This window comes from Barbatula barbatula, assembly GCF_947034865.1.
Source record: "Barbatula barbatula genome assembly, chromosome: 9".
In the NCBI taxonomy this organism is placed as follows: domain Eukaryota; kingdom Metazoa; phylum Chordata; class Actinopteri; order Cypriniformes; family Nemacheilidae; genus Barbatula; species Barbatula barbatula.
Genome location: NC_136772.1, coordinates 7112108 through 7136574, shown reverse-complemented (window position 1 = coordinate 7136574; position 24467 = coordinate 7112108). Strand labels below are relative to the sequence as shown.

The following is a 24467-nucleotide window of genomic DNA, read 5'->3' as shown; positions in this document are numbered from 1 at the left end:
TGGTTCATATTTGAATTTTTATTTTAATGGAAGCCATTAGAATTGGGTTTCTATTGTTTTTTCAGCAATGCATCCTAGCTAAAAAAAACAATAAAAACCATCACAGAAATTCTAATGGTTAACATTACGAACCATTAGCACTTTCCATTAAAACCATTATAAAATTCCTTTATGGTTTGTATTTGGATTTAACCTTCATACCATTAAATCCATTAAATTGTAATTTTTTCAGAATGGTTCTATAAGGTCATCACGTTTGTAGTGTTTTCCTGGAGGACTAAAACTTAGACTATTAATTTCAGACCTAGTGGAGTTATATTAACACATAATAGTAATAGTAAATGTGTAAAGTTGCATAAAATGAAAATAGCTCAAATAAGTAGGCTAAATGGCTGGATTCCATAACTGAAACAATCAACATACAATAGACAATACAACACTTACTGTAGGTGTCATCAAATTTATTGATGACTTAATTTGAGGATATTTCTATTGCCCTATTCTACACGTCCAATTCACCCCAAAATGGCGGCCGCGCTACCAAAACGCCACCTAGTGGCTGTTTACCAAAAAAAACCAGTTTCGCCTCTTGTTATTCTATGCTCTTTGTCTGCTGCGCTCCTCCCCACACCAGCGACCCTTCAAGTAGCTTGTTTTTAAAAGTAACATTCAAGCTGTTTTATCTTAGACATGTATTCGTGTTATTTATTAACACTGTACCATATGTAGAGGGAAATACTCAAAAAATGTTCCAGGACAAAAACTTTAAGCCTTAAAAGAAACTTTATTGCAATTCTTATCCATTGTTTAACGTTACACCAATTTCAGCATTACAGTACAAAGACCTTGAATGCTCAGAGTGATACAGATTTAACAGCAAACAACAAAATTCTGTTGTTTATGAAAATGCACCTCAGTATAAACAGTATAACATTATTTGAATAACAGCACAGAACAAAACCCATCAAAAAACTAAACAGGACAAACCCCAAACAGAACTAAACTAAAGGATTTTTTATACACTGCACAGCCTTCACTGAAGTGCCATCTCTTCATGTTGGCATGAAATCAAAACGGACCCTGTTTATTCTTATAATGCATGTTACAGGTGATTTTAATGTGTATATTCTTGATATAAATTGTCTCTGATATGCCACATGTGTCTTTTTCTTCTGCAAGGGTTTCTTTTTCTTCTGCACTGCATTTATGCACGTCACATTTCTATTATTCTCATCAGTCCGTATGAAACAACCACTTTTCACACGTGATAAAATCAAGTCCAATTCTGTAAACCACTGCCAAAGATGTAAGCACTGGTCCAGCAGCACTCACGTTTTTTTTAAATCTTGCATATATAATAAAATCTTTGTTTAACATGATTTGGTCCTAACTGTTCAAATGTTTGTGCAGTGTTAAAACATTAAAAACTAAAAAAGGACACTCTTCTGGATCAGCATTGTTCTTGTCTTCAAAAGTGGTCTACATTGTTTTTCTTGTTTGATAATTTTTTTCACTTTGAAATATTTAACAAAACAAAAGTTACAGCACCTGTTCAATTCAATTCCATTTGTCATGTTTGAAAATTAATCAAATATCAACGAGTACTAATCAAATACTACAAAAAACGAATTTGTGGCTATTAATTGAGCATGGAATGGTAAAAAATAAGTTCCAGTATAAAATAAACAAACATTATCACATCTCAAATCTACTAAAAATACATCAAATAAAAACATAAAGCTGTTGCAGAGGCAGTTGCGCAAAAGTGCATCTATAGTCCCAATGATAACAGTCTGCTCCTGTAGACATTCAAATGCAGTGTAGTAGTAGAAAGAAAGTGGGTTGGAAATGAAGGACGAAGGGTAGGAATTCAGATCACAACGCTTGTACCACTGCGAGAACTCTTTTCCTGTAAGAGCGAGATAAATTATCATTGGACAAACAATAACATTTATTAACCTTTGATAAGTGTCTGTTAAATGAACAAAATAAACTTAACAGTAACTAATTGTAAAGATGTCCGGTCAACCACATCTCTCACAACCTTCAAAAAACTACTTAAAACCCACCTCTTCTGTGAATACTTGACAGACAAATAAAAAAAGTAAACTAACACTCTCTCTTTTCTCAACATGTAGTGGTCTAGCTTTTGTTGAAACTAGTAACTTTGTATAAGCTATTGTACTATTGCACTTTTTGACATATCGCTTATTGCTCTCTGAACTCTTTGCAAGTCGCTTTGGATAAAAGCGTCTACTAAATGACTAAATGTAAATGTCCCCTTACATGGAATTCGCCATGCTGTAGTAGCCCTAAACAGAGACAAAAATACTCATAACCCTGTGTCAGCCACCGTAGTGCTTCTTAAGGAAGGGGTGGAGTGAACCGTTGGTTGCAATTTGCATCCTCATCGCTAGATACCACTAAATTTCGACACCGGACCTTTAAAATATTTTACATTTACTCAGTTTCCGTTTATGTAAAAAAAGGGTTACCAGGAAAAAAGTAAATGGAAATCAAATTAAATGGACAAGATTTTAAAATATATCATAATTAGTTTGTCTTCATATACAGGGTTTCTGAAAAGTATTTGGACACTAAAGCCACAATTAAAAATAATTATATATAGGATATTAATGCTACTTCTAACCATCAGGTCGCATAATTCTTTTGGTGGATGTCAAGATCACAGAACTAGGGCTAAACAATATAAAAGATAAATGCAATATGTTCTGATCATTGATCATCTTCCACACATCTTAGCACATTCATGCACACAGGCACTAACATTTGTGCGCCAGTCTCTCTTTTAACTGCACTGACCTAACACTTTAAAAACTTTAAGAATTAAAGTGATTTAGTTATTGCAAATCTTTGTGATATGCAATCTTTTGATAATGTCTATATACTTGGAACCTTAACTATGAATATGTTAACTGTCCAAATACTTTCTGAGGTCACTGCATATAATCAAAGCATTTTATTCATAGATCTATATTCTTACAGAAAATTGGTCGTTCCTTCTGCTGTGCCCAGGCAAAATGTCAATAGTAGAGTAATCTGGTGGCTTCTCAACCAACTTCCCTTGAGATCGTGTTACTTTTCTATAATTGTCCTCATCTGAACTCCAGGAGGTTCTGCGTGGAGCAGGCGAACAGCTCCTATCCCTCCAATTAGCACGCTCCAATTCCTCCAGGAGCTCCCCTTTACTGCGAGCGTGTGGACGAGACCACTCTGAACCTGAACCTCCCCTGCGTCCCGAGGAACCTCCACCTCCACGCCTTTCACCCCAGTCTGACTCATCACTGTAGCTGCGCGGGATCTCTCTACGTGAAGATACCGGCCCCCTCCAGGAGTCATCACGATGATTACTGGTGCGATTAGAGCTACCGCTGGACTGTCTAGACTGCCTGGGTTTCCCACGGGCACCATCATTGGCCCGCCGTGAGCTCTGTTTTGCACGTCCCACGATCGGAGGCAGTTGGATGACCCTGCGCTCCACACCTTGGACGCCCATTTCATCCAGGGCTGACAGCATGCTGGGTGGCCTGGCTGCAAAGGATACAGCCTGGGATGGCTGAGGCATATATTGAGGTTGATGCTTCTGAAGCAGGACTGTTGTGTGATGCTGAGGCTGGAGCATCGGGGGCGCCATGTCCATTCCTCTGACCTGATTTTCTAGAAATTCTAACATCTGGTTATTTCCATGTACACCTCCATTCATGCTGCCGTTGGGATGGTATCCGTGGGGAGGTATAAAGGGTGGGCCAGTCTGAGGGGGAGGCATGGCCATCGGGCCCATGGGATAGTTGTTTTTGGATGGAGGTTCAGAAAAAGAGCCTGTTGGAGGTAAATTAGGTTAGTGTTTTTCTATCGTTCATCATTTAAGCGCATATGCAATTATCAGATTATTAGAAATAGTAATCCTAACCTGAATACAGTAGAGGGTTTCCTTGAGAAGATGGATTGGAGGCAATAGGAGCATAGATGGGCTGACCATTAAACCATGGCACCATTGCCTTCTGAGCTTCACGCATCATCCTGTGCTGCATGACAACTAAAGACACAGAAAACAAATACAGAAAAGATGAAAATCTTTCCGCAGCATAATAACAAAAGATATATTTTAAACCAAACACTATTGGCCCCAGTACCTTCCATTGTATAGACACAGTGACATATGTTTCAAAATATGTTCTTTTGGGAATCATATAAAGGTTTTTGACAACATAAGGGTGAGAGAATTTAAATATTGGGGTAAACTAGAGTAATAGTCAAACGTAAAGTCTTAGAGTCAACATAAGTATATAAGGAAAGACACGCATACACAAACAGATACAACAAGGACAGAGTTACTGGAAGTTAATACCATCTTCAGGACAGCAGCAGGTTCGAGGACAACATGGGCAGCGCACATAGCAGCAGCAGGTCTGAGGACAGCACTGGCAGCAACACACGCCAAACAATATGATCAGAAGTAAAGTTCCAAGAATGATTAACAGCACCGTCAGCCAGTCTGAGAAACAGGAAATGTGACCTCATTATCATCTACATGTAAAAGTTTCTCGGGGTGTAAAATATTAAAGTTCAATCTGCTAATACTTACGATACACGATGAGCCTGATTTCCTTGTCTGAGTCCCCCACAACATCACCCGCTGCATCGATGGAGCAAAAATACATGCCGTTGTCCCACCACATGACCTCATTGATAACTAGGTCTGCATCTGTAATTCATTAATTCAATATAAATATTCAGATTATACTGTAATTAAAACATCATGCTCTATGTATAGGGTCCAGACTCACTGTTTTGTATGTAGATCTTGCGATCTCGATACTCGGGTCCCAGAGTAGCTTCATTCATTCCCCTCTTCTGAATCACTGTGCGCACAGTCCGCTGAATGTCTGGACAATCATTCGCTGGATCCTGCTTCAGAGCCAGAGCTGCTTGGTATGCTGAATAAAGAAACGTATAAAGGTCACATAGACTGTCGCGTTCATTTACAGTTGAAGTCAAATGTTTGCATACACCTTCGCAGAATCTGGAAAATTTGGAAAACTAAGAGGAATTTTTTAAATGAACGTTCATTTTTAGGTTCCGGCCCTGAACAAGTTATTTTACGAAAGAAATGTTAACATGAAGTTCACGCCAATGAATAATAACAGAATTTCTAAAAATAGCCCAGGTCAAAGGTTTACATCCCTGTGATTATTAATACTGTTTGACGTTACCTGCACATTCAGTTTTTTATGTTTTGTCAGGACTAAACTAAAAATAAACCAAAAGTAAAAAAAATCATTTTTTTTCCCCCAAATTGTTCAGCATTCTCCCGATTCTGCAAAGGTGTATGTAAACCTTTGACTTCAACTGCAAGCAAAAGCTTTGCAGGTTTATTTTTTTTGCATTAAAGCAGGTACAGGTGTAACTCTTACCAGTGGAGTAATACTCCAGCACTGGATCCAAACAGAAGGACTTATATCGCCATGTGACCAGAACATCTTGTGTGTTTGCAGATGTGGAGTAATCACACCGCAGAATAACTGAAGCAAACAGAGTTGTGGATCTCTCTGTTTGAGGAACTGAGACTTGGATAGACAACAGCTCTGAGAAAAGAGAGACAGACATTCCAATGAACACAGTTTGGATAAAGATTACCTTTTGACTAATTCTGTTTGATTGACTTTTCCAAATTATTTGCCATTTTAAGTAGTTTCAGACATGTGGTCCTAGGGGAGGTATCTGGGAAAAGACCCCATGGCAGACCCAGGACACGCTGGAGAGATATAAGAATCCCCCAGGTGGAGCTGGAAGATATGGCCAGGAAAAAGGACTTGTGAATCTTCTCTGCCTGTTGTCTTCACAAATTGGACCAAAATAAAGCAGATGGAGAATTGATGGAGCGATTATCTGACTTTTAAGTGATTTTATGGAGATTGCATTTGCAAAAAACATTTTTAGTCATATCTTTACGCACTAGAACATAGCAAATATAATTGATTTAAAGTTGAATCAATGTTAAATTGGTAATCCTAACCTTGATTCAACAATACACCAATAATCATCTACAGTTATCTGATAGTGAAAACAGACATTTTTATCAGATTTTATTTGAAGAATTAAAACGCCTATAGATACAGAGCCCACATACAAATTGTTTGTGTATATGTCTAAGTCAAGAGTTGTCAACACAATACTTTATAAATATGTAATCCACTTAGAATTTTTGTATACGGTCACGTGGTCTGGTTTTTGGCCTCTCATGTTTGCACCTGTTGCCCATAGGTACAATTAGACGGTAAAAACATTCGCCAACCCAGACAGACCGTAAAGCAAACGAGCTTAATTTACCTTATAGTAACTTAAATAGACATCTTACCTATAGGAAATACGATAAGCACGAGCGCGATCGCCTGGAGCTTCGTCATGTCTCTTCGTTACACGGAAGTTTTTTTCCCGTCTGTTTTCCACCGAAACCCCAAAAAATCCACGATACCATTCAAACCGCTAAAACAGGCATACTTTAATACAAAAGCCGTCATGTCATCGTAACAGCTCCAACGTTTCTACACGTATAGACAAAGATATTCTTACGTATCTTTATAGGAACTCAATGTAAATACACCTTTGCTCTTTAGAAGTCGGATTCCCCTCCCCCATCCCAAGATGATGTCACTCACGAACCTTCCCCTGCACAGGTGCATCACACGCAACAACAGAGCTGTGTCTGGAACAGTACAGTACGTCACCAAATTCTTCTTTTGTTTTGTATATTATTTGAATTCAAACAAAATATTAGTTTTTGTCTTATTGTTTTAAACGAAAGGAATGTTGCATTGTTTATTTTGAAGCGTCAAAATATAGATTATCAATGAACCGGTAGAGGGCGACATATAAACAGTAAACCTTGTCTCTCTGCTTTGATCATTTTATTGTGGAATGGGAAGTGTTTGATATTGGTGTGACATAGCTACATTTATAAAACAAACTGTTGATATTACATTGTTTTATATTATTAATATTAATAATAAAGATTCATCATCCTTTTTCTAGGACAAATTTGCATATCTGTCAACTTCAAGTAACAAACTGATGAGCACTTTTATGTTTTATCCACTTAATCCTTTTATGCACCAATAATAAGTTTTGCAGCTTGACGTCTCTGTCATTTACAAAATGTTCCCAACATTATATAATATTAATAATAAAGTATAACATTATATAGTAAACTTTACTAAAGCCATTTTTAATTCTTAAACATTGTTCCAACTACAGTCTCTGACTTTATTATCTGAGATTGAGACTGTTGCACATAAATAACGAACAAATAGGAATAAAGTTGCTATAAATTAGTAAAATAATAAATTAGCCTACTGAAAAACAAATGGTTTTACAGTAACATTAATGAACTTGAATTGCTTATTATTAATAATAATTTCCTTTTAATTCCTTATTAACAGATGTGCACCTAACAACTATTAATTACACTGTAAGTGAGTGTGTGGAAAGAAGGGAAATGCAGGTAATAGAGCAAAACAGTTTGACCACTCAACACCTGTGAAGGCTTGTATGATATTGTTTCCTTGTATTGTAATCTCATCCTGGCAAGAATCATCCTTTCCTTTGTCCTGTCCAGTTTCCTGTAGGGCCTCGGTCCGGTCATTATTGCTGGAAAAATCTCTTATTTGTTGTTTTTAAATATGTTGAAGCAAGAGCAAAGAGGAAAGAGTCTTTGTAGTTTGCATTAGCTTGAGTGATAAGGAGTACAGACATGTTATCATGAATACATAGAGGTTATCAACTGTACAACAGAAAACATACAGACAGCAAAGGTTCGTATCAAAATCATTATTTAAAATCATGGAATACAAATAAATGGCACATATTCCCTTGAAAAGCTAAAAGATGACACATGCATTTACGGTACAGTGCAAACAAACACTGAAATATCCTAGACAGAGTCCAGTTACAGTACTTGAGGCATACAAAACATCAAGGAATGTTTTACAACACAACAGAGCAAAATAATGAATGTTAATAAAAACATTATTTGAATATTTCAAAGTCTTTGTGTAAAATGTAGTTCACAAAATTCAAGTGCATTGGTAGAGAAGACTATTTTTGACCTAATAAAGTACGATATGTAAAATTGTAATTCAGGTAAACACAAACACATTCATACAGTAAGTCCCTCCCCTTGATTCCTCATGTCTTTGTAATCCTGTATAATGTGTCCTGATTGATTCTTGGTGTCTGGTGCATTTCTCTTCAGCTTGATGGTGATGTTAACAGTATGATGTCAGTTCAGTCTGATGATGTCACACAATTAAAGTGTCTCTGCTTAGGTGAGTGGTCTGTTAAAAAACATTAAGAGCCACACATTAGAGATGCGTTAGCATTATGCGTTTGCTGATGCCTTGTTAGTGCGGCAGTCTTGTGGAGTAATGCAGGCCAGTTAGAGTTAGTATGTCAGTCAGAAGATGCCTGAGAGGTTAACAACCGTTTTCATAATTCAAAGTGGACTTTGACTTAATACATTCTTTAAAGATAGTATTTACATATCAAATAAAAAATATAACATAGCAATGCCTCTTTTAAAAACTGATGAAAAGTATAAAAATAGGCTGGTGGAATATTTTAATTCCATAATTTAAATAAACATACTAACTTTACTACTTTGACTAGTAGCTCTGCACATCTAAAGTAGTTGAAACATTTTTATACTTCACAATTGGTTGAAATAGAACCACATGGTGGCATCTCAGTAAACTCTTATCTTCATTTGAATGAAGTTAGCTTTCTTTCGTCCACCCTTTAAAGTACAAAAACACCATAGCTCCACGGCAGAAGTTCACAAATAACTCACCAGTTTCCTGGGTTTATCTCTTTCCTCCCTGCGCTCCTGCAACGTATGGGCAAGCCCATGGGCTGGCCGTGTGTACGAAAAAGGGCGCATGGCAGGATCAGCGGTCCTGTACCGTTCATTTTTTAACCTCTCTGCCTCTCTTTCAGAGTATGGAGGTAATGGATCATCCTCCTCGGGTCGGTTGCTAGGTGACCTGCTATGGTAACAGTCACTGCTCTTCTTGGAACTGCCTTTTGAGGGCGTGTCACTGTCATTGTCAGCCCTCCCGCCTCGCTCTCCTCGCTCGCCCCTGGCCTTGCGCTCCAGCAGACTGTTCAGGTAGGTGTCATCATACGACCTCTGACGGGCAGCGTAACGCTCGCTGGCACCACGCCTTTTAGGTGGGGAAGGCGGTGAGTCTCGCCGACGCCAGTCATCGTCGTCACGGGAACAACGATGGCCGTCTCGATAGGATGTGTAATGGTCCCGTGACCTAGGGGCCATTTCGAAATCTCGCTGAGGTCCTCGAAAGTCACCTCGCTGACGACCATGTGGGCCATATGACATGGCAAACTCTTCAAGTTCATCTAGCGACCCCGTACGGCCCCTGGTGTCAAAGGCTTTGCGAGGCAGGTACTCGGATCGACAGTTCCATCTGGTAAAACAGCCGTTATATTAGTGGCCGTAGACATATGCTATGACATCATTAAGGCTAAATGTTCAAATATTAGAGCCTATTTTGTTTACACATAAATTGTACCTGCTGTCATGCTCATCCAAAGAATTATTGCTTTGGTAATGTGAGGGGCGCAGACCATGGCCAATTGATGCAGTTCGGAGGCGTGGCTCGTCGTCATGGTCGCTGATGGGGGGCAGTGCCTTCCTCTGGATCTGCCTATAGGTCTGCCTGAAGTCTACATCAGCATCATGCAGAGAGCTCAGTTCTGATAGGCTGCCAGCTGTTGACACAATGACATCATTATAAAGACTTTGAGACTCTCAGCCATTCTGATACAATAACACCCTTCAAATAGTCATTATGATGATATGAATAAGGGTCTATTTCAGATGACCATTGTTTTAGCGTCCCACTAACTGAGCTTCACACACAGTATACAGAAACTGCATACAGGCTTACATGGATGACTAGCCCCCTTGGTAGGGTGGAACTGCGCCAGGTCTCTCTCTACGTAGTACACAACCTTCATAGCATCCTGACCCTGACTGCCAAGGAGTCGATATCCACTGCGCACTGTGGACACACACAGGTGATCTGTGTGTTGTAGCTGTGCCCGTATTATCACACATGCACACATCATTCAAAGTTAATGTACTGTACATTTTGGACACCTACATAATTTAACCTTACACAATATTTGTTAACATAAGTATGTGCAAACACTACTGTATACTGAATACTACATTCTGTGTCAGTAATGAACTTTAAAATGGCCAGTGAAGAATTACACTACCCATAATCTCGAGGTGAAACATAACATATAAACAGAATGAGATGTGTTTGCCTACAATTTCTACACTCTTAAAGGTACAGTGTACGAATTTTAATGACATCTAGCAGGAAGGATGCGAATGGCAACCAAAGGATCACTCCACCCCTCCACCTTTCCTTTTGAAGCATTTAAGTGGCTGACACAGAGCTAAGATGCAGTCACGTTTTCACTTCTTTGCTGAAGGAGATAACGTATTTACGAAACGCGCTCTGTAGAGCAGTTTGTCCGTTTAGGGCAACAGTAGAAACAACACAGCAAATTCCATGCAAGGGGACCACATCTAGTGTGTGCCTTTATAAAATTATACTGTGTATAATATATAGTGTGTATAATGCAAAAATGCTTTCACATTGGACTGATGGGAGGCCAAAAATAAGCCAAGGCATTCAAATATTTTTAAGATACATATTTAATACATATTGCTATATAGATGAACAGGTCCATGAGCATGTAAAAATGTTAAAATCGCTATTATTGTCTCTTACCTCCGGCTATATTGTTTTCTAGAGAAGGAGGGACAGAAGTTGGAATCAGCTTGGGATCAATGAGAGATGGTGCAGTTGAAGGAACCACAGGAATACCAGGAACGTAATAAGGTTGATACATGGCAATCTGAGGAGCTTGCCTGCTCTTTGCCATCTTCCCTGCTTCATATACTGAAAAATACATTTTAAAGTTGTATTATTATTATTTAAGAAATGTGTGTTTCTTGAGGAAAACAGTTGGAGGAAAACAGCAGGTTGATTTTTAGGGCTCATTAGGTTAAAATAATGCAATGTAATTGCATCACTGAAACTACGTATTGAGATATTGCAGACATGTCATTTGTTGTTTTATTACTTACAGTGTTTTGGACAACAGCATGTATCAGGACAGCAGCAGCAGCGGACATAACAACAACAGGAATGAGGGCAACACTGACACCAGCAGATCCCAACCAGCAACAGAAAGAGGACACTACCGAGGACGACAACTCCCACAAACACCCATTCTAAGACAGAGACAAGAAAGACAGAGGTCCGTGTAAAGAAACTAATGTTAGATTTATTCAGACGTGAATGCCATGATGACAGAAGAAATATCAGGATGTGATGAACATGAGAGTGACACATAAAACGCAACAGGAAGTTTGGTTTCTGTAGCGACAAAAAGCAGATCCTAAAAGGAAATGCTGTCCTGAAATTTTTGCCAACAGGATATAAAGCCTGTGATCGTGACCAAACGCAAGGGAGCGTTTGTATGATTCAGACCCCTCTTATCAGGACTTTATACAAAACTAAAGACAAACTTCCTCTAGGTGTGGTCTTTAAAATCTTAATTATACATTGCAGATAACTTTCTTGGTAAACAGACACATTCTTAATTCACAAGAATGCTCACATTTATATGTCTCACAGGGCTTATGGAAACGTCAAAGTATATATTTTGGTAGTATGTATAAATGTACATTTCGAGCAAGCTAGGTCCTCAAAAAATAAACAATATAATTTTGCTGTTTTCAAAATGTTCATTTGGTTGTGTTGATTAGAGCAGAAGATGAACAAAGTGAGTTAAGGAGGTTCAATGTTAGAGGACCCACCGGAAAGGAAAGAGAGAGAAAAAGGAAAGAAGTGGTATGGCAGGCGTACCTGGCATAATCTCCAAATCAAACTCAGGCAGGATGTCATCCAGCACACCTGTCCTACCTGGAGAAGGGAGAAGATCAGACATAAACAGAAGCAGTGGACAGAGCGTGAAAGTGTAAAGAGTCGTGGGCCAAAGGCGTGTTATGGAAAAGTTACTCTGTTAGTGGCTAGGAATTTCACTAAAGTGTAAACTGAAAGGTGATTTGACAATTGCATGATTCCTGGTTTTAAACTTTGATCTGCCATTTTGCCCATATAGACTAAATATTGGCGCAACGTCTGTTAATCTCATTGAGGATTGTTTCATCTAAACAAAGCGTGCATGCACTCCGACAAACGGTGTCCACACCTGAATGTAGATTGGATAAAAAAAATATTTCTTAATCCAATTGTTGTGAATTGTTTTGTCGATCTCTTTTTATTTATTAATGAATTCTGTATACAGCTCAACGGCAGAAACTAATAATATTCTAACATTAGAGTTTCCCAGAACAGGCTTATGTTGATGTGTGCATTCAGTATTTATATCTGCCTTGAGCAACAGATCAGGTTCTCCAATATGCACGAAGGGAAGTGGAGGCGGAAGGGGCTTTAACGCGAGAGATATGGGAGACTAATTAATCACACAGCCTCATTAGCCATCCTGAACGGGGGAAGGGTTACGGCATCATCCCGGAGACAGTGTTGGCATTGTTTGGCATTAAAGAACTGTCCAATCAGCTTCCAACAAAGATCCTCCCTGACAGAGAAATGGGGGTGTCCTTAGACGTACAGTCTATTTTACAGAGTATACTTTGTCAATGCCTGAAACGCTGCCAAAAGTAAAGTGTATTCTCACCGCCTACCATGACCTTCATTTTCAGCATAAAGCTTAAAACTCAAGTATAAAGACAAATGCTTTGAGCTTGTTGCATTCCAAATTGTGTTAGAACACACGAAAAACACTTTATACTGTATATATGTGCACACGCTCAATTTCTACAGCTTGCAAAAACCAAAGAAGAATTTAGATTTGATCATTTTCCTCCCTGAACAAGAGTGTCATACAGAAATATGACCACAGTCAGGGCAGATGTATCCCTGAGTGACAGGAAGTGCTGAGCTGGCAGACGGTAAGAGGAAAAATAGTATCCACGTCTCTTTGCTGTGTGTGCATTGCCTTTAGCTTCTCTACTCTGCTGTTACCTTTAATTAAAGCAACTGTAACCTGAGAGTAGAGCAAACCTCACACTGATTTTGAGAGGTGTGATGAACGGAGGAATGGGAACGGAGAAAGAGACACATGTAAAGATATGCTTTGTGAATCCCTTAGTAAAACATTCAGAACATTCAGATATATCTTCTTCCTGAAAACATGTACAGAAGCTGTATGGGGAATGTCATGGAAACTCACTGGCTTATTTTTTGGGTGATGTGGGAATTTGTGAGGATGTTCATATTCATAGTCTAAAGAGTTTGACCCCAAGTCACTAAATGATGACCTTCAATGTAATTAAGCCTAAGCTATATTTTGTCCAATTATTTAAAAAGTAAAAGCACGATTAAAAGGGATTGTTCACCCAAAAAAGAAAATGCTATCATCATCGATTCATGTCATTCCAAACCTGTATGATTTTCTTTCTTCTGTAGAAGACAAAAGAAGATATTTTGAAGAACGTTGGTAACCAAACACCAGTAACTTACGGATACAATCTTCTTTAAATCACTAATATTACTCACTAAATCTGCGGTAAACCATCATTTATACTGAAACAGGGAAATTGTAATCTTAGGTTCTGCAGAGAAACCTTAAAAATAGACAAACTACAGGATCTCGATCTAATAAACATCAAGTGTCAAAGCGACAAACCTGTCCATTTATTTCTTTATTTTATGAACTGTGTTTTAAATCTGATTCATGGCTGATTGTCTTTAGTAATATTTAAAGGTTTACCTCAACTACATTTGAAGATGTTGCATGTTAACTTTTATTTTTAAGTATTTAGCATTTACATTTTTAATCAAAGGATATATTTTCCTCAGACCTATGGTCTAAGCTAGGAACATCCACTGACTATAGAACAGCCCCTGGTTATTTCTAAATTCTACGGGGTGGGTTCAAATCACTAACCCTCATTTTGAGCAACAGCCTTCTTGTGCAAAATTGCGTAAGCTAATTAATTAAAAACTCAGCATCAGGGCCAAACTGTAAGCAAAACTGAAAGAAGTGACTGCATAGAAAGTATGATGGATAGAATAGGGAGATTCTGGCTCAAAGTCTACAGCAACTCTCACCCAACACACCAGATTTAATGGAACACACCGAGATCCATTGATATTCCTCCACTTCATAAACCAATTACATCTTAATTACTCAGTGTACACAAGTGGCTTGCTGCACTTCTAAGTATATACGAAACACTCTCGTTGATCCTCCTGTCTAAGATTAGCTCTAACTCTCTCTTCGTCTCTCTCTTTCTTTGTTCTTGTATTTTCCTTTTTTTCCTACACCACACAGGGCTGTACTAGAGGCCCGGCATCTACCGTCCCCTGAAAACCCCTTTGCTCCCATGGTAACGGCTTAAGACGCAGCTTATATTGCTCACGTCAATAACTGCCAGTTATTTACTCTTTGTCTGGCATGAGGCATCTGACTTTTCTTTGTCTTTGCTGACACAGAAATAACTTAAGCAGTTTGGGTCAGTCACACAGCACCAAACACACAGTTTCTCTCTGCAGTGGTCCTGTCCTGGACGTGTAGAATATGTGAGGCTGTCCCAAACTACCGGGGCTCAGATGAACAATAGAGTCTCTTATTGAGAAACTGAGGCCTGTTGAGAGGCATGCACCCTTCAGTCGTCACCATGGTAGCGCTTGTAAGTGCACTTCGGAATTCAGACAGGGATTGCTATTAACAATCATTCAGACACAATAACCAAGCATACACACACAAACAAACATGTTTGGTGATCAACAAAGCTCTTAAATGTTCTTTTTAATAGAAAATCCTATAATCACAATTTTGAAAAGCATGCGCCTGCCGACTTTTTTTTGAGCACTTTAACCTTGTATGAAGTCATGTTAGACAGATGGCAAGTAGCGTTTTTGTGTTGTGGAAGAGGATGTGCTCTTAAAAGACTGACCTTGCACCAGCAGCTCCACCTGATCTTCATTTATTCCTTCCAAATCATCAGCAATGATAACTTTACAGAAGTAAACCCCGCTGTCACCCCACTGCAGTTGTCCAATGCGCAGATCTGCTTCTGAAAGAACAGAACATAAAACGCTTTACGTTGATATCCACAAAAATATTCATGAATATATAATTATATCATTAAAGTCCCTGTGAACCGGAAGTTGCGAACGTTTTCACTTCCGAATCTTGACACATTTCCTAAAATAACATAGCGGGCGTGGCGTGTTTACACTGTGATTTGATTGTATGTATAAAAAAACAGCCGTTTGCATTTGGAACTGGGAGCAGCCTGACAGTTGAAGGGGAGGAGTAAACCGATGCTCCGCCCAAGCGGTCTAATTTACGCCATTTGAAATGAATAGTCACTATCCATTAGAGGGTGGAAGTGTGTTTTCAGTATTTTTCAGAAAATTTTGAGGGCATATGAATTTAAAAAAGAGAATTACCCATATTGGTTAGCTATTTACAATGAGCGCTGCAAGATTTCAAGAAGAAATAGGAATTTTAATTAACTACAGCAGTCACGGTAATTCGATGAGAACAACACATCATTCATACTCATTATCTATCTGTAATAATTTGTCTCAACAGCTGTAGTCTTTGCTCGAGATGTGTGTGGAGGAGGGAGAACTCTGTTGGCTAAATCAGAGGAGAGAGTGTTTGTGTTTGATAAGGATAGCTGCGGGGGTGTTTTGTGAGCCTTTATGAGGTCCACCCCCCTGACCATTGTGCGACCTAGGAAAAATCCCTGTGTAAGGAACAGGAAAAGACAGCACAATCGGCCGCGTTTCCTAAGAGGGAGATTACGCATGAAAGTGCAGTTGAGGCTTCTCAAAATTTTCAAAAATAGATTTTATTATACAGGGTCCCCAGAATGTATTTGGGCCCTCCAACTACACTTAAAAATGCCTGAAAAGAAAGCTAATAGTTGTTACTTCAAAGAAAACATCACTGTTTAAACTGATGCTATTAAAACGACGTCCTATGTCAACTAATTTACCTTTGTACCGTGTCCTTCAGTGTTTGGGACCTGCTTAAGTCACTAGTTAATAAATAAACTGGAACCCCCCTTCATTAGGTCATTAGGTTTGGTATTTCCACGTTCCAAATGAGAAACACTATCCTTTAAAATTTCACCTCTTGCTTTAACAGTTTAGTTATGATCAGATCGAATAAACTTTTCTGTCCTATATACAATACAATTCTCTTCCACTTCCACTACAAAACTTCCTCCAGCTAAAAGCAATTATAAAATACATCAGCATTACTGTTTATTATGGAGATGTCTCTCTCTTTGTAGTGTTCCGCTAAGGTCACTGAAGCCCCCTGTGCAGAGGCCACTATACGGACAGTCCGGCTCTTGTCTGAACAGTCGAGATGAGAGGTGCCTCGCACATCAGAGACATGGACCCCCAGGGTCTCTGGAAATGTAAAAGAATCCCGTGTGCGGTCCGTACAGAAGGACTTATACCACCATTGCACTACTGCAGTTTGAGAGGAATGGGTGGTGTAATGACACGGAAGAACGATGGGGGAGAACAGCATGGCAAACTTCTTCTCGTCTTTAACGATCACTTGTACACCATTAACACTTTGCACTGCGAAAGCAAGAGAGAGAGAGATTTATGGTGAATAACAATATATATATATTAAAAACACATCACATTTAGTACTGAAACACAGATGTGGTTGCACCAGACGGTAAGTTTATCAGAATTAGCAAAAGCTACATTTTTTATTTAAATGTTTAAAGGTATTTGAGAAATGTTTAAAACTTGTTGCTATGTCATGCTAAAAAAATTATTTTATACAAACTATTATATCATAAGAAAAGGTTCTCACAGTATAAGATATACTGTATTTGTGCTGTACAACTGCTCTAATGCAACAAAAAGTGTCCTATATGTGAGCAACACCCATCAGTAAAGAGAGTGATGTCATTGGCTGTTTCAACAGATATAATGACTACTGACCTGTTCGTGATTAGTATTATGGTTTTTGAGAACCGTAAATGTAATGGTACAGACAGACACGTGCTCATTACCCAAAGCCCTTTCTCAGACTATGCTTGACCAACCAGTGGATCAAACAAAACCCTTAATGTGCACAGTGCCTCTCTTTAAGAATGCTTAGCCAAACACAATTCCAAAGGCTATTCACTTTATCAGCTAGAGATTACGAGGTAAGATGACTTGAAAGCACAAACGGCTGAAAACATCTGGATCTAGTCAGTCCGACCATTCGAGTGTGTGTGCCTAACCATGAAAGAGTGTGTTTGTCCAGCCGTGTGTGGGAGATTATGGAACAACAAGATGGACAAAATCAGAGAAGCATCCAAGAGAGAGAGAGAGAGAGTGCGGTGGGGTGGGGTGGATGAGTTAAACTAGAGAAAAGTTAAATTCCATGCTGTGTGGGGTGCATAGGGTGGGGCCTGTCATTTTAGAAGAGACATCACAGCCTGTATATCTGGAGTCTCTGTTTGATCGGATGGGGTTGTGCAACCTAAATATTCGGGAAAATTCTTAGAATGGAGAAAAAGTTGTTTAGTCCAAGTAGGAGGCGTCTCACACAGATAGAGAAGTTTGTCACACAACTTCTCATCAAAGGGTGGAGCACAGCAAGAAAAAATATACAACAGCCTGTCATCACAGATGTCTATGAGATCCGTGTTCATGCATTGTTGCCTGACAGGAAATAGAGCAACTTCCTGAGTATTTTCCTGGTGTGCATTTGGAAGGATCGTGTTAGTGAGGGGAATACTTTTGAGATTTCTGCATTTCGTTCTGTAATACTTGTTTGAGGGTTTGGGGGTCCTCCTTTTGTCCTCCCTGTTGCCTGTTTGACTCATTGTTTGGCATTAAAGTGAACCCCCACCCACCAGAACACAGTGCAGGAGGGGGAAGTTGAGAACCCACCAATAAGATACACTCAGTCATCCATGAACGCCCAATTAGGTTTAGGAGATTTAAACCAAGCCGTTACTATCACTCCACTTGATCTCCACCATGTTGATAAGTATAAATAAATAAATAACCTGATGCTATTAACAAACGTTTTGTATAGTAATTATAAGGAGGTATTATTGCAATAGTTTTGGGCCGCTCACCAACTTGAAGCAACTTGTAAATGTCCTGACTATCAAGAGCTCTATCTATTTGATTTACCTTTAACTTGCTTGGTTATGTAAATAATAAATGTTAGCCAATGTGCTGCCCATATAGCAGCCATCACATATGTTGTAAATGCAGCACTTCTCACAAATATTTCCACAACAAAAACTAGGGGGTTTAATAGGTTTAATGGTGCAGAAAACTTACGAAATACAATTAAAATGATATATTACACGTGCAGACAGACATTCAATAAACAATCATAGAAAGCTGAACACAACTACACATACCTTTCCGTATGTTTTTAGCAAGTTATTAGCCATCATTGTTGAATTAAACAATAAGAAGATCCTAATGTTGAACTTTCTTTTTCAAAAGATTTTTTAATATAGGCCTAATTTTTATTTGTAAATAGTAACAGTTTTTATTTGAAATTGTTCTCGTTGAAAACCTCGCGCCGTCCCGTGATCTAAAAATAAAACCGGTGTCTGAAACTCGCAACCTGTTGCACTTTATAGATGAGTGTAGTTTGTAGCTGCCTATATCAGTTTTCTATAAAGAAATCAAATGTAAGGCAGATTAAAACTCACGTGAAAACAGTATAAACAGAATCCAACGATCGTGTAAGAGAAGCATGATGTAGTTTGCTGCGGTTCCGTTGTTTAGGTTTCTAGTCCATCTTCCCCCGGACTGTTATTCGCTTCATCTCTGCTGCGCCGCTCAGAGTGAATGGACTGTACCACAAACAGAATGGGTGGGGACGACCGTGTGAATAACAACCGGAACCCTGAAACACCAAAATCTCCTGAACGGCTTTTGCTGTGTTGATCGATCATAGACACTGATTGAAGGCTTTGTACAGAATGAAATCGATCGAAAATCTTATCGAAAATTACTTTAGATGACACTCAGCTTAAGCAGTTTACCTACCTTCAAACGTGGATGCATCGGCCAGGAAAATGTAAAAAAACTACAGAAAACGTTGACAAAGAAATTATAAAATAAAATATTGTGTTAAGCAAAGAAACGAAAATAGCAAGTAAAAACTATTTGTAAAACTATTAGAAAGTAAAATAAGAACAAATATTCGTATATGCTTTCAAAAACACATTTTATTAATAACATAATTAAACATGATTAGGCCCTTATGATGGCAATAAGGTTTTCTGAAATTATTTATTTATCGTGTAAGATAAATGGGATCTATAATGTATAATCATATATACGCATTGGTGAACACATTTAAGTCCTTTTGATGAATCACAATTGCAATTTGTGTGAGCTTTTAGACTCATTTAACACTTTCACAATTTGACTCACAAATCAGATTATGCAACATTAACATGATTAACATGACATGAACAAGCACCACAGTAAGCTAAGTTATCATAACATGTAGACGAATAATGAAAAAGCTATTTATGAAGTGTACAAAAAGAGACATTAAACAAATTTGAAATATAAAATGTATGTTTTAACATTTTAAATTAAAAGATATTTTATAAGTTGACATATGACAAATAAAAAACAATACCCAGATGATTCTGAAGAATAACAAAATAAGAAAAAAACTATTTACTATGATTTAGAAATATGACTGATTATTTTATACTCGTTTCAACCCAGCGTTGTGTAAAAATGGACAAAACGGGGTTAAATTAACCCAGAAAATGTTTATATTTGACCCAACAATGGTTTAAAACAGCCCAAGCGTCTCAATGTTTAGAGTTTATTTTATAACATATTATTATAGTTGATTGACAATATCATGGTCATGGGCTATTACCATTATTGCTGTTCATCACTCAATTGTACCTATAGCGTTCTCTCTGATCAACGCTGAGGTCATCCCGACTACCTCTGCGGTCATCGTACCGTTCTCTGAGCTCATCACGGCTACCTCTGCGGTCATCGTACCGTTCTCTGAGCTCATCACGGCTACCTCTGCGGTCATCGTACCGATCTCTGAGGTCATCGCGGCTTCCTTTGCGTTCATCTTGCCGTTCTCTGAGCTCATCACGACTACCTCTGCGGTCATCATACCGATCTCTAAGGTCATCACGGCTGCCCTTGCGGTCATCATAGCGATTACTGAGGTCATCACGACTACCCTTGCGGTCATCATACCGATTACTGAGGTCGTCACGAATACCCTTGCGGTCATCATACCGATTACTGAGGTCGTCACGAATACCCTTGCGGTCATCATAGTTATCTCTGACGTCATCATGGTTAACTTTCTCGCTTTCCTCTTCAATGTTTTTCATCATCTGGTCTTTGTAGTCTTCTGCTACTACTGTTAATGGTTTGTCATGAAATTCCACTACAGGAGTTCTGAAACAAAAAATCAACATTTACATTAATTGTCCATAATAAAATTTGTTTGTTCCATGACACAACAAACATTGGTGTTATTAGTGACCAACAATCTCTTTATGTAGACTATATTACTTCTAGAGCATCGATAAAGACTTACCCCACATCATACTCCTCAGGTTTCTGTTTACGTTTGCGACAACAGCAGAAAACTATTACTATAAGCAATGCAACTCCAGCAATACAACCACCAACAATGCCAAGTGTGGAAGCAATATTCATAGAGGCTGCAAAGACAGAAAGACTGTAAGTCAACATAAAATGATTTTAACCACCCATTTAATTTCTTGTGACATTTTACAGAGTGAAACCGAGACTTGAATTTGTGTGCAAGTTATAAAGGTCAAACATCATGTTGACCCATGAGAACATCTCAAGCATCCCAATATTATGCTTTTTTTTAGACCTATCAAAATCTGTTGTGCTAATTTTGTCATAGACATCAAATTATTTTCTAAAGATTTTACCAAATCTTGTACCTACAACAGTACTCTAAAACAATACTTCAACAGATCTTAGGCTATTGCTTAACATTATATTCCATCATGCTGCAAAGAAAAGTAATTTAGTTGTCATTATATTTTATGAAAATTAGGTCTTTTCAGACACGTTTTATATGTTTTTCAAGACAAGAAATTAACTAAAAGAGCATTTATCTAAGAAACTACAGTAGGTAAAAGTAAGCAAAGGTGCCAATACTCACGAGGGATTACAGACAAGGTGAAGTTACATTGTGCTGATCCAACCTTATTGCCTGACAGGCAGACATAGAAACCTGATGTCTCCATGGATACATTGAACAGAGACAAAGCTCCATCCTCTGTTACTCAAAACCATGTACAAATTATAGCAAATAATGATATAGTTTTAAATTATAGCAAATTCTCAGAAGGAACATACTTTCAGTGGTTTTGGGTGGAAATGAACGAAGGACGTTTTTGACATCATATCCCTCCCATTTGTACGTAGGGGTTGGAGAGCCCTCTTCAGAGACACAGGTAAGGCTAATATTCTGTCCGTATTCGGCTGCACCTACTAACTTACAGATGGGTTTCGATGGTGGAACTGTAAAACAATGTTTAGTCATTCAAAATGTATGTGATTTTACTCTTTATAAAAATATATAAAAATATGTTTAGTTGTAGAACTCTCACCCTGAACCAAAAGGAAGGTAGTAGCAGAGGTCTGACCGTCGTTGTCCCCAGGAATCTGAACATAGCATCTGATGTTTCTGCTTTCTTTCATTGATACTTGTTTTAGTGCCAGCATTGACTTTCGAGCATCAAGGTCAGTAGCTATGGAGGCCCTACCTTCATACTCTGGTCCAATGTCTACTAAATTTTTTTCTGAGTAGTAGGTCCCAAAAATAACCTGTGAAGTAGGAAACCGTTGGTTTTATAGCTTGTGTTTAAAATGTTTGAAACGTCTGAAGAGTTATTACAGTACACTGTTATTTACACTTATTATTTATGCAAAAATTATAGAAGAAAATTATTTAAGGGGTACTGTACCTTATTTGCAGTCCCTTCAGCATCACCGATCCATGTGATGATAATAAGAGGATTGTTTAGATTTTTAGGTTTAAAATTACATGTAAGGGTGACATCATCACCCCGGGCAACCGCAAGGGATGCTTGAGTCATAGTCACTTCCAATCCAAAACCAGCCGACATCACTAAAAGGCAATAAGAGAGTCCTATAGCAAAATGTATACCATATAGGCTACAAGAACAATGTTTAACAAGAATTTTAACAAACATTTTATTAAAAACCTCAATTTAGTTGAATACGACTTATTTTATTTATTTAGTAATACTGCTAGTCCTAGTAACTTTTACCCTCATTCAAAGTATTTGCACCACACCTTTCTATACGGAAAATCCCTACCTTCCATTTTAAATACATTCATTAATCTCACATGAACTCGTTACTTCTGATCAATATTTTCATTTAAGTATTTAAGAATAAATGTATCTACATGATTTGTAAAAAGGACTACTGAATTAAGTACATTGTGTTGTCTGAATAAATTATTAAAACTTGTAGATGAATGAAAGACACCACTTGGTAGCTTGTGAAAATACTGAGAAACTGATAAACATTTTATATAAACACATAAACAATTAAGAAGGATACTATTGACCTTTTTAAACCATATTAAGTTATCGTACATAAAATGTCTTTCATCTGATCTGGCAGGAAAACAATCTCACCTGATATTAAATGTAAGCAGCATAAAATCAGTTTCCAGTTCGTCATTTTAATGAAGAAAGTGGTCTGTAAATGTATATATATATATTAAGATAGATAGATATTCCTGATTTATCCTCATCTATTGGCTTCCTGTGTGCTCAATGAAACAGTTTTCTCTTCTACGCCTGTATCTACCACACCTTTATGTGCCCTTTGGACTTTTCCCTGCAGCTCTTCCTCAAAGTTTTACAAGTAAGGTTGTAACCAAATGGCAGGTGTAAAGTGATCACTCTACACAGGAAGTAATACACACTATATCATGTCTTATCACTGGATAAAACTTTCAGTTTGTTTCACTATATGTTTGTTGGTATTTCAGTATTACAGTATAAGTATTGCATATTGACTAAATTATTCTTTCATTTTATTTGACAAGCAGGTGGTGCTCTTGTCCCTGAGACAGAATTGAGTTTTTGCATGCGCTTGGTGAACAGTTTTAATTTTCCTTTAGTAGAGGAACCTTTGATAAAACATTAACCCATCAGTTTATATTACTTGCACTTCCGTATCTTACTTTCGCTCTGTCCACATTAAGTCGCAGATACGTTCCAGAGCCTAAATATAAAGAGATGTGGGCTACAATTAAGAATAACATTTTACATTATTTGTGAAATAAACAGTTGCACGTCGCGCATTTTACTTTAACTCAGATATACAGTAGGCTATACGTGAGGAATAATTGACGACGGCCCAATACACCCCGAGGAAGTAGCCTACGCCACGACGCGTATAGCGTCGGACCGGAGTAAATTATTCCGCTTATACCACAACACAATGTTTGTCATGTTATCGTCTTTTAAACGGACTAATTTCCGTTAGAGCGAACGGACTCGGAAGCTTGAGCCACGTCGTGTGGATGCGTGCGTGCGTGCGTGCTCGTGTGTAGTCAGAGAGCGAGAGATCGCGCGCAAACCTGAATGTTTGCACTAACGTGACAGAAAAGCCACTGGTAATATTTTTTTTATTCCTCGTATTGTTTCTATCTTCCGCAGCAAAAAAAATGAAGCAAACTTTTGAAAGTGTAGGTCTTTCAAAATATGTGTTATTATTATCACTTATAAGCAGCACGAAGACGAAAAAGAACCAGTAGGCTCTCTGTGATTATGGATGCGTTTGTTTTTTCTGTTTATTTATTTAATTTATTCGATTTTAGTTTATGTATTTCTTGTTTTTGAAATACTTTGTTTATTAAAAAGAAACTGTACACGTAACAGTAAAGATTGACATTATAAACGTCAGATCACGAGCAGGGTGCTGTGTGGGCTGATGGCCTGTAGGCTACACTATAACCTTTCTGTTTGGAACTTGGCGAAGTGATATTAAACTGTAATGCGGTCAGCAGACCTGGAACACCTTCATATATGTGCATTTACTGAAAGTTAATGGTTGCTTATTGAAGGTTTGTCAACCAATCAGATTGAAGCATTCAACAGCCCGTTGTTTAATGTACAATAAGTGTTATATGAGCGTTTTATGCTCATCTGCTTATTTGATTGATCGACAAGTTCACTTTTATACATTTCATTCAATTTTTATTGTTAGCACCTATTGTACTACTCTTTGTATGACATA

General features: G+C 38.1%; 3 protein-coding genes and 1 long non-coding RNA gene across 8 annotated transcripts; 1 reads left to right on the top strand and 3 right to left on the bottom strand.

Moving 5' to 3' along the window:
- Positions 1 to 767: 767 nt before the first annotated feature.
- Positions 768 to 6722, bottom strand: ildr1b (immunoglobulin-like domain containing receptor 1b). 2 transcript variants are annotated; one of them, XM_079464538.1, is made up of 9 exons: positions 6626 to 6722; positions 6380 to 6507; positions 5436 to 5606; positions 4809 to 4958; positions 4607 to 4726; positions 4370 to 4516; positions 3932 to 4057; positions 3005 to 3840; positions 768 to 1909 (listed from the first exon to the last, which is right to left on the bottom strand). In XM_079464538.1, exons 2-9 carry the CDS (start codon positions 6426 to 6428, stop codon positions 1871 to 1873), a joined length of 1638 nt encoding a protein of 545 aa, XP_079320664.1. In that variant the 5' UTR covers positions 6429 to 6507; positions 6626 to 6722; the 3' UTR covers positions 768 to 1870. The 2 variants fall into 2 exon arrangements, with proteins under 2 accessions (XP_079320664.1, XP_079320665.1); XM_079464539.1 differs by having other exon boundaries at positions 6595 to 6678.
- On the top strand, positions 6675 to 11856 carry LOC306898770. Its single transcript, XR_013787143.1, has 4 exons — positions 6675 to 6740; positions 7461 to 8345; positions 9013 to 10952; positions 11203 to 11856. It is a non-coding gene; the product is annotated as an uncharacterized lncRNA (long non-coding RNA).
- Positions 7836 to 19034, bottom strand: LOC306898768 (immunoglobulin-like domain containing receptor 2). Of its 4 annotated transcripts, XM_079464534.1 has the most exons (10): positions 18857 to 19034; positions 16425 to 16754; positions 15104 to 15223; positions 11985 to 12041; positions 11201 to 11347; positions 10842 to 11012; positions 9984 to 10097; positions 9606 to 9804; positions 8867 to 9500; positions 7836 to 8354 (listed from the first exon to the last, which is right to left on the bottom strand). In XM_079464534.1, the coding sequence occupies exons 1-10, from the start codon at positions 18900 to 18902 to the stop codon at positions 8319 to 8321; spliced, it is 1854 nt and encodes a 617-aa protein (XP_079320660.1). In that variant the 5' UTR covers positions 18903 to 19034; the 3' UTR covers positions 7836 to 8318. The 4 variants fall into 4 exon arrangements, with proteins under 4 accessions (XP_079320660.1, XP_079320662.1, XP_079320661.1 ...); XM_079464536.1 differs by lacking the exon at positions 9984 to 10097; XM_079464535.1 differs by lacking the exon at positions 11985 to 12041.
- Positions 19035 to 19360: 326 nt separating this feature from the next.
- Positions 19361 to 23043, bottom strand: gpa33b (glycoprotein A33 (transmembrane), paralog b). The gene is made up of 7 exons (XM_079464533.1): positions 22856 to 23043; positions 22154 to 22317; positions 21797 to 22013; positions 21543 to 21707; positions 21346 to 21462; positions 20743 to 20869; positions 19361 to 20600 (listed from the first exon to the last, which is right to left on the bottom strand). Exons 1-7 carry the CDS (start codon positions 22899 to 22901, stop codon positions 20072 to 20074), a joined length of 1365 nt encoding a protein of 454 aa, XP_079320659.1. The 5' UTR covers positions 22902 to 23043; the 3' UTR covers positions 19361 to 20071.
- Positions 23044 to 24467: the final 1424 nt, after the last annotated feature.